The sequence below is a fragment of the Neophocaena asiaeorientalis genome, unplaced genomic scaffold (assembly GCF_003031525.2).
Source record: "Neophocaena asiaeorientalis asiaeorientalis breed wild unplaced genomic scaffold, Neophocaena_asiaeorientalis_V1.1 scaffold1215, whole genome shotgun sequence".
Lineage (NCBI taxonomy): Eukaryota > Metazoa > Chordata > Mammalia > Artiodactyla > Phocoenidae > Neophocaena > Neophocaena asiaeorientalis.
The window spans coordinates 186,466-201,489 of NW_020175386.1; the positions used below are offsets into that span (position 1 = coordinate 186,466).

The window sequence follows — 15,024 nt, forward strand, 5'->3', positions numbered from 1 at the left end:
TCTGTGTATACAAGACTAATTATCTTTGAGCGCACAACTAGCAACCCTACCAACATCCTGTTTCACTTGTCTCACAAAGTTTGGGTTTATTTTGGGCTGTTTATAAGAATCATCAATTTCACTGACTTCATCCGGCTCTCCTACGTCTTGAAGGTATGTAACATTTCCAAGAATTCTGCTGAAGGACTGTTTTCCCCAGAACTTATAGTCTCTTGAACTGAAGGCCACTCCAATGAGAAAGGCAGGGACCCACATCTACGTCTACTCTGGCAAACTGAATACATTTCTCTGGATAAGAAAGAGGACATCTACTGTAATTCATACTTATGTGGGTTAATAAAAAACGTTTCGTGATTAAGCAGAAATAGATATTTGACATATACAACTAAATAATGTTGAGAAAAATAGCTGTCTTTGGACACCTTGATTTCTCCTTTTGTTGAATCTTTCTTGTCAGGTTTTCTTAGAGTCCACTCCACCGTTACCTAAAATTGTGTCGTACTTTTCCATTATTGCTTCCCTGTCATTCTTCTTCTTCTTTTATTTTTATTAGAGTTTTTTTTTTTTTTTTTTTTTTTTGGCTGTGCTATGAAACTTGCAGGATCTTAGTTCCCCGACCAGGGATGGAACCCAGGCCCTGGCAGTAAGAGAGCCGAATCTTAACAACTGGACCGCCAGGGAATTCTCTCCCGGTCATTGTCCTTAAACATCTCTCCTTTTTTTTGTAATTTCATGATACACCTTTCTTTGCTTTTCTTAGTATATGATCTTTTTAAAACCTAAGTTTATTGGGAAACATCCTATACCACAACAGAATTTTTTCAGTCTTCTTTCTTATCAAGACTATCTAAAAGTGTAACTCAGAGTTGCAATTCTAGAGCTTTGTCCATGCCTCCTGTGATACCTTACCATTTAGATCCTCACGTGGTGGAGCACGCCAACTGTTCTTGAAATTTCTGAAATGCACCTTCCTAATATCAAGTGGGGTGGCATTCAGCCTCCACCAGAATTAAGAATTCCAGAATGACAAAGTCACTTTCCCCTAAGTTGTCCTGCCATTCACGATCTTTCTTTGTTATTGAGAATTTGAATCAGAATAACAACTTCAGTCGCCACTTTATCCTCTAGGAAATGGATTATTGGGATGTTTCCTTACTCAGTAGTATGTCTTTATTAACAGGAATTCCTTAAAATGTCCGTGTGGTGTGAGCAAGAAGGGACACGAGAGCAGGAGTGCTTTGATTTGCTCAGGATTCTAGGAACTTCCCCGGTTATCACCTGGACTAATTACCTGGAAGCATTTCTTTACCCTGATGCACAGGGCCATAGACTAACAGCATGTCGCCTTCTGGGATGAACTGGTTTTTTAAAAATCGCTCCTAAATTTTAAACTATTCCCCTTGTCCCCATCACAGCTGCCACCATAATGTGTCAAAAATGTACTTGCATAAAATGATCTGTACATCTATGTGAATATACATCAAATTAACAAATATACCTCAGCTTGACAGGTTTGGGAAAGAGGGAATAAAAATATAGCTAGCTTTAATCATAATCGCTAACGAAACGTACTCGTCACTTCTTAGTTAATTGTTGTGCAAGACAATTCACTTTCCAATTACTCTATCTGTTTAGTCACATATTTCAAGTGATTTGTGCTAGAAGAATAAGCTCATAATATTATAATCATACTTATTTTATGAGTTTCACTGATTACTGGGAATAAACATTCCTAGAAAGTAAATATCGCAAACAACTAAAATCTCACAGCAAGCCTGTATTTAAATGTGCCGTGCTTTGAAAAGAAAACACAACCTAGTCTTGCATTTTCCAAAGGCAGAAAATGACAGTGAACTCTGATATCCATGTGACCTCATATTTCAAGCCTATCTCTTTAAGTTACAGAGAGCATAGTTTGTGTAGCTATAGCCAAAAAGGTTACCAAAACGTTGGGCAGACTTCCCATTCATTGCAGTGGTGGCTTTCTGTTTGTCCTCCTTTTCTGGAGGGCAATTTGGAGATATATATTTTTGTGTATAAGAAATATGCTCATAAGTATCTATCCTTTTAAATTCTCAGATTCTTTGGCCTAGTAATTCCACTGTCAGAATCTAGCTTTAAGAAATAATAAGGAACGTCAATGAAAATGGCCAAGAAAGAAACTCCAAAGTTTACCCATTCATAAAAGAAATTTTAAAACTGGTAAAAAATAAAAAATAAAAACCTCTCACGATCAACTTCTTTTGGGGAAAACTAGATCCTGGCACACTATGTGGACGAGGCAAGAGCCACCGTGGACTTGGTTAGCCACTCATGTCCCCACCAGCACAGTGTTACAGATGTGCCTATCGCTAGGCACTGTGACCGGCAAAGGGTTTCTGCAGAGACAGACAAGGGTCTTTCATGCCGTGTGGATGTATGGAGCTGGTGGTGAACAGAAACACCCATGGCCATGGAGTCAACAGATGTGAGCTCTTTCTGCCTTGTGCTTGAAGCATGACGGGCCTTCTCTGGTATAAAGAAGTCCCTGGATTTCTTAGAAATTGTGTTAAAACAGGCCTTAAGAAAGAGATAGCTAATTGACTGCTAATAAGGGTAGATATACCCTCAAGTGTCTATTTCGAAAAACGGAGTTGACTTTATTTGCAGTCTATCTGGTAGAATGGGTCATACGCAGCTCCCCAAAACACACATTGATAAGGTTTTTCTTTTTTTCTTCTTATAGAATGTTTTCTCCCTCTAAGTTCATAATTACCTTATTTTTTTGTTGCTTTATTTTTAAAGTATATCTTTATTACTAATACTTCCCAAGCTAACAGATTATTTTTATTTTTTTTACATCTTTATTGGCGTATAATTGCTTTACAATGGTGTGTTACTTTAAATAGGTTGAATCAGCATTCGTTTAGAGAAAGGAAGTTTTGCATTTTGAAAAAGTAGAGCACAGATGTTAATTTCCTGAAACAGTTAAATAAGGGCTGACATTTGGATGAATTCTCTGGGATTTAGTGATGATGGCGTGTTGGCAGTGGTGGCCATGTTGATCACCACTGCTGTGAAAATAATAAGTCAAAGTACGCAGTCCTTTCATTTTTTCATATACTTTACTTGGTTGTAAAATAAAGAATAGTCAATGTTCTTAAGATTAAATATCTGAATATTGCTTCTGAAGGAGCAGCTGTCACCTTAAATCTAAAGTCTAGTTTGTTTACTGGCTGCGTTTTATATCCTTTTGAAAATGACACAAAATGGCTATGAAATCATCGTTAAGTATTCTACAGGGGAATATAAACGCCCTTTGGTTACGGTGCATGTATCTTTATACATAATTCCAGTTTATTTTCCCTGGAATTATGTTAAATATGTAAAAAGCCGTTTCTCATAAAGGTAAAAACGCTAGATGTTTCTGAGTTGTAATTTAGCATCAGAGTCAAGATTGTTTCAGAAAATAAGCTAGTGTTACTCTTTCATGCCTTTTAAGTGTCACTCGGCGTATACTATATGTGATTTTGCACATAAAATAAACTTATATGCTTTTATGTCAGTGTTTTATTAAATGTAAATGCAATTAAAATAATTTATAGGATACAAATATGTAAAAATAATTGACACTAAGCAACTGGTTTTTACATTGTTTAATCATATTATTATTAAATAATTATTTCAGGTCATTATAGAAGAACTTGTTCCATAAACTGAAAAGGAAAAAACGACTTCTGTATCTATGGATTCTTAGAAGAAATCAATTCATTTGTAGATAGTTCTTAATATTGACACAATTACAAAATGCACCAAAATATTTTCATGGTATTTCTGTACATAAATAGAAGGAAAAATCATTATGTTTAGGGTTTTGTGGCTTATTTTGCCTTGTTCATGAGTGAGTTATCTTTGACTTTTTAAGAAATCAGTGTTAGGCAGCCTTGTCAAATAGAATCAAGATAAAAATCACTGATTAGCAGTATCATGGCATATTCTGAAATGCTCAAGCACTGACTGTTGGATGCATGGCTTTAAAATATATTTCAAATAAAAGGTACCAACTTCCAGTTATAAGATAAATAAATACTAGAGAGAAAATGTAGAGCACGATGACTAGTTAACACTGCTGTGTGACATACAAGAAAGTTGTTAAGAGAGTAGATCCTAAGAGCTCTCATCACAAAGAGGATTTTGTTATTTTCATTTTATTGTATCTGTATGAGATGATGAACATTGAACCTATTACGTTAATGTTTTTATACCTTAAGTTTATGCAGTGATGTATGTCAATCATTCCTTAATAAAACTGGGAAAAAATAGATATATTTATAAAGCAAAAAACTCAAAATTTTTCCAAGTTTATAGTAACTTAAGATTAAGAAATAAAAAGAAGCATAAAAATATTTTTCACATTTAGAGGGTCACCTTTCAAGTTATGGTTTCCAAATTCCAATTCAATAAGAAAAAAATATACAGAAGTAAAAGTGAACATATTTTTACTCAGCGTAAAACATTCATTCTTTATTGACTGTGTGATAAAGATTTAATTTTTCACCTCTATAATTTTTATATTAGATATTTAACCATATGTTTCAGTTAGCATATCAAGGCTTATTTTTTAAACTGCTTCTTTATACTTAATATACCTTTTAAAACATTTCGTATGACTTAGAATCCCAAGAAATTTTTCTTCTCCAATATATCCTATGAATACGTATTATTTCTGATAGACATATAAATGCAATAATAGAACAAATCTTTTCTACAGCTTTCATAAGTTCAATTATTTGGAGAGTCAAAGGAAATCTAAGATGCTGAAAATTATTTTATGAGTAAATACTTTCAAAAATATGTATGTGATTATTCTTTTTCTTATATATGCAAATAAAAAAATATGGTCTATAAAAACAGGAACAACCAGTGAATAATTGTCTCAACTTATGAGTACAGATGAAGTATGGAGAAATTTAATATTTACAAGATTGAACAAAAGAAGTTATTTTAGAAAGGACCTGCAGTAACTTTAAAATGTTTTTTAAAATCACATCTTAATACGTAATAAGTACAATCAAAGTAGTTCTTCATGATTTTCTAAAGAAACCAAACATAGTTTTACTAAAATTAATTTAGTCACTAACAGTTATTTTTTGACCCATGAAAATAGGTCAAATAAGAAAATAGCTTTTTAGAAGTAAATAGCACATTTTCTGAAAATGTGTCTGAAATCTGTTGTATTTATTTTAAAATTATAGTGTGCTAATTTTTTTAAAAACTATGCTATTTTCCTCTTACAGGTTACCAATTATATATATAAATAATAAAGTAAGCCTGCCGTGAGAACCATCTAGCTTAGTTTTGTGAAAAGCAAACCATGTCATAGCAAGTCACACTGACCTAATTATTACAGACAAATAAAATCACTTATTTTGACACATACATATGGGAATAATAATTTTGTCAAGTAATTTTAAAATAGAGATAAATCCCTGTATATACTCAATATATATTTAAGTGATTAGTAAATGTGTCTATTTTAAGACTTTTCATGGTAGTATGATAGGAGAATGTTTTATAAGTGCCATTATATTCTAATATTAGCCTGAAAATTGAATTCTTCTTTGCTTTTGCATTCTTTTTTTAATATGTTGTTTAAAATGGGGTCTGTGTTTTAGATACGACAGAATGATGTCCCTCTACAGTTTACTGCAACAGTCAATCATTCTTCGGGAAAAGAGGTGGCAAAATAATACCAGGAACTTATTTTTTAAAAATCAATTGAAGTGACAGCAGTTAAGTTTGAACTTGAAAACCAAAAATAAAACACAATCCTGTCCTTGACATTTTTAGCAATATTTTATGCAAAGCCGTAAGTACTGCTATTACTACTTCATGTTAATGTATATTTTCAATAGTGTCATGTAAGCAATTGTGCCCCAAATGTGCCCCAAAGATTTACTGCACCTTCTCATGCAGGTGTTGTGCACAAAATATAAAGTTTTCTAAACTTGGGAAATGAAAACGGGACTTTCTTCTGTTTGCAAAAATGAGTTAATTTTAATATTTTCTTTAGGCCAGTGTAAAACTACGCACAATGAGAAACACAGGGATGGCTTTGCCCCTTCCCATGAACAATGACTTCCAACAAATGGAAAAACTGGATGGAGGGATTCCCAACAATTTACATGTTTAATGAATAACTTCTGTAGACCCAGAGTTTTCAGTATTTTCCTATTGATTTCCCTTCCACATTTTTGTGTATTTCTCTCTCTCTCTCAAACACACACACAGCAAATTAGTCATTGTAACAGATGGATATGGGAATTTCCAATAACAATAAATAGTCTTTTCTGGAAGATGTTACAATAGAAGAGTTAAAACTGAAAACTCTCAGTTATTTGTATTCTGTTTTTGCCGTGCAAGTCATTGATTCAAGGACAGAATACGATTCTTCCCTCCATTTACTCAAAGCTTCATGCAAGCTTGCAAGATAAAGCTTCTCTGCTGCCTTCTCGCTGAGGGTCATACAAGTGAGGGTCGGCCCCTCTACACCTGCTCTCCCCACCGGTGGTCACTCAATTCCATGAGTGAGAGAAGAATCCGGAGTTGCATCAAACCCGTCTAATCATAAATTGTGGTTCCGTGTTTTGTTTTCACCTTTCTTCTCCTGCTGCTTTTTCTATCAGCAGAGCACTTAATAAAATCACTAATTGGTTAATCTGTTATTTAGGCAAGTATTAATATTCTCATTTTGCAGACAAGGAATCAGGCCTCCTGCTGTGTATCTCCTGGCACTGGGTAAGGAGCTCTTCAGATGGGAGATTCAAAGTAGGTGAGCCTGTCCTCCTGAGGTTGAGAGATTCGCCGGAAGCCGCTCGGCAGGGCCTCACAGAGACTCTGTTAGATCGCTGAGCTCCTGACTCCCATTCCTCTGCTCAGACCACCAGGCGACACCGCCTCTAATGACAGAGAAACCCTTTTCCCATTCCGCCCCAACGAATGCTCCAAGGGCTTTCTTAATTGCGATGGATACCCTGGGATCGGGAAGCTTATTTGTGATTTGATGAGTCTGCACCAGTCTTGCCTGGGTTTCTAGGTTTTGTGGCACTAAAAACTTTAGAAAAACTTTGTACTTAAAAAGAAAAAAAGAAAAAAACCTCAAGCTACGGAACGGAGACAAAGCATTACAGGTACGCACTACTGTATATAAAATAGATAACCAACAAGGACCTACTGTACAGCACAGGGGAACTCTACTCGATATTTTGTAATAAACTATATGGGAAAAGAATCTGAAAAAGAATAGATATGTGTACGTATATATATATAACTGAATCACTGCTGTACATGAAATTAACACGATATACTGTAAATCAACTATACTTCAATATAAAGTTAACTCATGAATTAATTTAAAAAGTATTCCTCTGCGGAGAGTCCATGGCATTGCCCAGCCTCAGAGGGGTTGACAAAAAGATAATTCAAGAGAGGCCCTCACCTCCTGACAGACCAATGACCATCTCGGACAAGCGTGGAGGGGATTTTATTTTTTAAGTTAAATACGTAGAACACTGTAAGATCTGTGTCATCTTTGTCACGGGCCCAGATGAAAAAAAAGTGGTGAACATAATAAATCCATAGGAAAGATAGTTTGTAATAATATAACTTCTATTTCAACCTGATGGAATCTGACCTTTTCAGTGCAGAAATCATACTGTTCCAAAAACCATGGCTTTTCACAAAAAAATGAAAAACTTGAAGATAACATGCTTTGAAACTCAAATTGCTAAGGTTTTCTTGAGGAAAAAAAAAGAAAGAAAAGGTTAACATGTGACCTATCTTTCATATCAGAATTAGGAGAGACTTAGAAATCACTGTCGTCACAAGCTGGAGCTGTGTTAGATGCAGAAGGAGCTCAGAACACTAGGTACTCTATTTTACAACCACCCTAAAACTTCTGAGACTAGAGTTCAGGTTATAAAGGTGAAGCAAAATTTCACCCATTTTTGTTTCATGTTTGTTGCCAGATCTAATTTGTAAATATTAAATTAGGTCTAGAGGCAGCTACCTGTTTCTTCCCCTATCAGAATAGCCCATCAAAATACAGCATGGATCTTACAGGTATCTCTAGACGGATCTGAGTCATTTCCTAAGCATAGGTGCCCTCAATTCGCATAATATGGGCGTTAGTGGAAAAGGTCTCATGGTACGTAATTAACCATCAAGTAGCATAATTTGACATCCAGAAATTCAAGGCAACTTAATAGATTTCCCTGAGCAACAGCTTTGTGTCTAGTACAGAGACAGGGACTTCAAAGGTAGGAGTTAACTTTAATCCAAGTAGGTGACTACTTAGAAACTACAATTTTCAAAGTTTAATAGATGTTTCTTCAGTCCGGAAAGTACAATCTATCTAGGTGCTGGTGTTGGAAATTTCTTTACCATGCATACATCTTTGGGAAAGATAATACATGAATTTCACTTCTCACTGAAGCTGCAAAAGACCATTCCAATTTCAGACTTTATAGCTCAGAAAGCCAGTGATAGATCAGATTGTGCCCGTTAGGGGTCAGGAGAGATATAAAAGAAAGTAGTAGGAAGATTGTTGAATAGGCTGAAAGAAAACCTGCCTAGTCTCCAATATGCTCTGGGACTGGGATGATTTGACGGTTCCTGTCCTCTGGGACACACAATTTAATACTGGAAACAAGTTTAGAAAGGCTGACGAATAAAACCTAGTACTCCTAAAAAAATGTCAGAGAAGGTGCAAAGAGGCTAGGTCCCTTCAAAATGGATTTCATAGAGGACAAAGCAGGTAACATAAAGCACAAAGAATTAAGTGGGTAGGCTTTAGACTCGAACTGCAGAGGGAGTGGGACCCTGTGCCTTTGCTGAGATCTGAAAAAAGGGGGAATGCTGGTTTAGTATTTGTTAGCATCTCTGTTGGGAATAGGCTTAGCGGGGTCCAGCCACACTTCCACCATCATATAATCCAAGAGTGTGGAAAACACAGGCAACCAAAACCAGATGGGTCAATAACACCTCCTGCCCCACCTCTCAATCCTTCTAGAACCTACTTTATTTAATTTGTAGCATAACGTTACTACGTTTGAAAAAAAGTTGAATTTAATTGTGCATGATCCACAATACTTTGAACTGTTTGCCGCGCCCTTTTCAAAAAGAACTAAAACATATTGCCAATGCTCTCTCATTCATCTGTCCCAAATACCTGTGAGGCAGGTAGTATGAGTATTTATAACCCAGTTTTACAGGTAAGGATATAGGCAGAGGAGTGGGAAATGACTAAACCAAGGTCCTAGCGCACATGCAGGAGCGAGTGAATTAAAGCCCTGATGATTGCTTTGCTTATGAGAACAGGTCACCTTGAACCTCAGCTTCCCAGTCGGACCCAAGGACTACAAGCTACAAGATGTTTTGCAGCAGAAGGGCAGATATCCCTGGCATCCTGGCTTCTCCAGTTTGTTCAGCTCATGGTGTGCATACATCTTTATGCACACGCTTGCGTAAATTAAAAAAAAAATTAAGCCCTGGCAGTTTTGTCTCACAAAGAGGTTTCTAAAGCAGATGTTGCCAAAGTCTGAAAAAGATCATACACAGAAGTGCCAATACCAGCCCGGGACCCAAGCCCGCAAAGAATTATGTGGGATATAGTTCTCATCCACCTACCTGCTGCCTTGCTACAATATACACAATCCCCTCTTATATCAGGGAAAAGGGAGGTGAAATGATGGGGACCCTTGTCTAGCACATCTCTGTTTCTCTGAGTAGAGAGCCCACGAGAATCACTCAAGTACCAGACTCCGTCATGGGCTGGTTTTGTAGAAAGGGAAAGCACCCTATCTGCAAGGCGGAGCTCTAAACAATTAAAAATTTCTTCAAGGTTGTATTCAAAGGGACTTCTATGAAGACACACTTTCATCAACTTCATAACAGAAACAGCCATAGCTAAATTCCACAGGGAAAGTGTGATGCGAACAGAAAGGTTCTTACTCTGAAAATTCTTAACAACGGGGTACCGTGCCACTGCAAAGTGAGTTTCATGCCACCAAGACCGGGGAATCTGTGATACACATCTGAATTCTCCTTCTCCTCCATGCTTCATTCTCTCCAAATAAAGGGAAATAACACTCTTTCTGACTTCATTATTCAACAGCAATTCTGACGCTAATGGGAGCCTCAGGTTTCAACATGCCCTGAAATTTGGATTCTGAGACTTTGAGGCAATGTAAGAGATGTTTTTTGACAAACTCAGCTCACCTAAAGACTTTGACATTTTAGGAGGAAACATGACTTTAGGATCTTTGCCAAATACTACTCTAAAAAGTTTTTAAAGATTTAGGGAATGGAGGCTTTCCTTTATTTTTTTAAGATTTGTCTCATGGAAGAAATATGAAATTGCACCATCTCATTCATTTTGTGTGAGATCATCTAAGCAAAGAGCTGTGTACTTTCCTGTGGCATCGAAGTATCTATGGACTGAGATATTTCTTCTTCATCAATCTGCTGATGTTTCCAAATATTGACTGAGTCAAAGTTATTGCAGGCAGAATCCTGAATTATTTCACGCGATTTTTTTCTTGCCTTTCTTCCGATAGCTCAGAAACATTTTTTTTTTCTTACGCGGTACTTTCGTTTCTTTAGGAAAACACTAAAATACATCTTCACGTCCTCTATGGTACTAGAAGCATCAGTTATGATATGTTTGCAAAGTAGTTTTGAAGCCTTTTAAATCAAATATAAACACACTCACATTCACGCACTACACGACATACACAGCATTTGCATTAAAATATTTTCATATATACTCACCTCAACGATGGCACCACTAGGGAGCCTAAGAAAATGGCGGTACAGCTCTTGGAACCCACTGGGATAAACAGTGTACACTGCTATATGAGAAGTAACATCTCCTGGACCAAGTGCAGACACAGAAGTTTCATTTTGCTGTTGGAGGTCACAGCTGGAGATGCTGGACTGGACGTCGCCATGGCTTTTCCAGATATAATCATACACTGCCACCTAGTGAGACACAGAGGCCCCCCACCCCACCCCCCAGCCCCAGAAAAGAAGAGAAAAAAATTAATTAACTTCTGGCAAGAGCATAACCAATTTTAAATGATTCTGCAATAAATCTGAAAGTCTCTGCCATCTGCAGTGCCTGTACTCCATTCCATGCATATTTTTATGACATATATCTAAATAGTGAAGGAAGACAAATCCCCGGTGTGTGCTCCGAAAAGTTAATTCTACACAGATGAAGCTGTAATTGGCTCCCATATTAACCCAGAGTAGGAAGATCAAGCAGGCTGCGGCAATGACAGTGTTGATTAAAAAAAAAATGCTTACGAATGGTTTTATGAATGAGTGTTTGTGCTTTCCCATCCAAAATAAATCTCTGCTCTGTTTTGCTTCTTTGTAGTATGCTAGGTGCTAAGTCTCTGGCAACACCAAAACAGGGGGCAAGATAAATTAAAGATACATTTTACCGAAGTGCACAGGGCAGGATTTTTGCATACTTTATGTGTTTACCTATTATTTTTTCTTTGTGACGATTCCATTGTTTAATACAACACACCTTGTGGGGACTTCAGTAACATTAATTGAAATATGAATGAGTTCAAAAAACACTGTTCTATTGCTGGTCTAAAATATTGGCAGTGAAAGATTAGATTATACCGCTGTAAAGATTTTTTGAGGCTGATAAACCTTCTAGTCTCCAGATATCTTTGTGACCTTTTCCTGCAACGGCTGAGCTACAGAAATGCTTTCTAAAATTTTCAGTTTCCATATTCACATACTCCAGTCATTTCAGAGGTAAATAAAGGAAAGTATTCAATTGATTTCTTTCTTCACTGGCTCTTTCTGAGTCAGGAGGCATTTATCTATTGTGGCAGAAAGTCCATGTCAAACACATTCTCCAAAGTTAACTCCTTCTAAGATAATTTACAAGTACGTTGAATCCTCAATAATATGGAAAGTTTAAATAATGTGATAGAAAGTTCTGGCCAATTATTATTTAATTCAAGACTATAATTGACAATAAACTTTCAAGATTCTAGCTAGTGATTTTTTTTTCTTTGAAAATAAAAGGTAAGATTAAAATCTGGATGAACAGGTAAAGAAGCGATAAATGTCTTGAAATAGCTTGAATGAGAGAAAAGATTAAAGTTGGATACAATTAAAAACAGACAGGGGGCTTCCCTGGTGGCGCAGTGGTTGAGAGTCCGCCTGCCGATGCAGGGGACGCGGGGTCGTGCCCCGGTCCGGGAGGATCCCACATGCCGCGGAGCGGCTAGGCCCGTGAGCCATGGCCGCTGAGCCTGCGCGTCCCGAGCCTGTGCTCTGCAACGGGAGAGGACACAGAGGTGAGAGGCCCGCGTACCGCAAAAAAAAAAAAAAAAAAAAAAAAAAAAAAAACAAAAGTAGGTGATGAGACCCTGCCTTTGGGCAGTGACAGTTGGACTGGAGACAGAGTCAATGATTTCTTTTTCTGAGATAGAATCATCAGAGTTTGGTTGCTAGCTAGATGTGAGCTTTGAGTGACAGAGACACCTCAAGGTGACAACAGGTGCAAGACCCCACTGGACAGGGATGCCACTGCAGTGAGTCCATAGCAAGGACAGGTTTGAAGACCGCACTGACTACATCTAAAGAGAATTTGTTAAGCTATGTCAAAACGGTGGGAGCAACGATGGGGACATGAATCCATTTATATAATTAATTTTTAATCTGCATGATCGCCTCGTGAGGCTGTTTAGCAACACCACAACATCCTCAGGTAAAATCGGGAGGTGGACGATGGCAGGCTGCTCCTTCGGGCCCCTCAAGCAGTCTGTGCTTGGAGCCAGGATCAGAACCGAAGGCTCCTGGCTGCACACGCAGCTCCAGCCCAGGTATTACACATGTCTCTGATGTCTCCCAGCCTTTGGATGTAAAGGGATAAACTTCAGGCAAAGCAGAGCAAAAGAAATGAGATGAGAATAAGCGTGCCATGTCCTGGAGAGCCATGGGGTTTCCGCTCATTCTAAGAAGTGTTTGGTGGGGTGAAAGTTAGCTGGGAGCCTTGGTGGATGGGAGCCTCTCAGTCTTGGAAATTCAGTATAAAACAAACCCATCTTGCAGCCCTGGACACCTGCAAGCTAAAGGACTATGAAGATGTCTCCATTTGTCTGAAAAGGAGTAATTCTTGCTTTGGAAGATGGTTCCTTTTAGGAGGTAAGTGACCTTGAAAATGTGGGCAGTAAACTGTGCAGAGTAGATTTTTAGAAATAATTCTTATTTTCTTTGATATGCATGTCCTTCTTCCTCTCCTTTTCAACCATCTCTAATCTGAGGAAAGAGAGGAGTGAATTGCCTTCTACCCAGGGGCATCCTTGACTGACCAGGGTCTAGGAAGAAAAGGGGTGGGTAGGCTAGAAAGTAAGTCAGCATTATTGAGTGGCAGGTCTGAAGGTAGGCAGTTCACACACACACACACACACACGCACGCACGCACACGCACGCTTTTTGTTTGTTTGTTTATGTTGCAACTCTGTCAGGTTGGTATTACTATTCCCATTTTATAGACAAGGAAACTGAGGCTCGGAAATGTTAAATAACTTGCCCAAAGACATAGTTATATGATTATATTATTTACTAATAAATAATCCTACTCCTCTACCTCCGATTTCCCCACAAGCTTTTCTTACTCTCCTCCCTGGTGATTTAGGAACAAGAAATCAGAGTAGCTCCCTTGCCCCTTCCCTCTCATTTTTTTATATCCAGGCCATCCCTAGGAAGCACCCACATCCTCTGCCGGTCCATAGTCAAGTTTTAACAAGAGCAGGCCTCTTCCGAGAACGACTTTGCCTTCCAGCTCCTTCCTTATGGGGTGATGAGTTAAGCCCACTTGGCTGCTAATCTAATGACACATCGTCCAAACAGCTTTACTAGTCATGAGGCTGATATTTTTATTTCGTTTAGTCTGGTTCCTATGTTTACTTAATTTTTCTCAAATCACTCAGGTGGGGCAAAGAGGCATATATATCATAGTAGCACCTTGAGACCCCAGAAGTAATCAGGCAGCTCTGATATTTGAACCCAAATTGGTCTGACTCTAAAGCCAATGTACTTTTTTTTTTTTTTAAGATTTTTCGATGTGGACCATTTTTAAAGCCTTTATTGAATTTGTTACAATATTGTTTCTGTTTTATGTTTCATTTTTTTGGCCCCAAGGCATGTGGGATCTTAGCTCCCCGACCAGGGATCGCACCCACACCCCCTGCATTGGAAGGCGAAGTCTTAACCACTGGACCGCCAAGCAAGTCCCAAAAGCCAATGTACTTGTGATTGCACCACACGGTAATGTGTTTGATCACATTGTACACTACTATCTTTGTGTGTTAGTGTGTGGCTGCAGAATGGGACCGTGTCTAAACATGACTTTAGAGGCTGAATTTTCCCTCTGTGAAGTGCTCATGTGAAAGAATCTACGGGAAGATTTTTCTGTCCTTGGCCTGTGCAGGAACCTTGCAAGCATCCTTCTCGACTCAAAAGGGGTACAGTGTGATTTGTCATAGAAAACCAAAATAGAGGCCGCATCTAAATTACTGCAGCCATTTAGTTCTATTAATATCCCATGGAATGTTCTCAATCTTCTTTGAACTGGAGATTAACTAGAAAAAATACTGATGTTTTTCTCCCCTTTTTTTTTGGACCATAAAGTTCTAATAGTAAAGCAGTTGTGGTCATTTACCAGAATTTCTAGCTAGCAGTCCTTAAGATAAGATAATCAAACACCTGTCCACAAGGCATGTGGACCAAGTTAAACCCTATTATTTGTGCTTTATGAGTACACACCTTTTGGCAAAGGAAAAGGAAGAGTGACCCATAAAACCTCACTAGAAATGGTTAAGAATCTGCACCAGATGTTCACCCTTAAGAGAATATTTTCAGTTACCTGCTGATCTAGGGAAGGTTCTCCCATTGGCCAAGAACACATCCCACCCTCCGGGTAATTGCTTTGTATTCTGACTTACAACCAAA

At 37.9% G+C, this 15,024-nt stretch overlaps 1 protein-coding gene across 1 annotated transcript in view; it reads right to left on the minus strand.

Annotated features, from left to right (window-relative positions):
* LOC112413693 (uncharacterized) overlaps positions 1 to 15,024 on the minus strand; it is a gene marked incomplete at its 5' end in the record, with an annotated part of 187,147 nt that overhangs the window by 11,801 nt on the left and 160,322 nt on the right. The window contains one exon of the mRNA XM_024765735.1: positions 10,810 to 11,019. Within this exon, the coding sequence (XP_024621503.1) occupies positions 10,810 to 11,019 (210 nt within the window). The remainder of the gene's footprint in view (positions 1 to 10,809; positions 11,020 to 15,024) is intronic.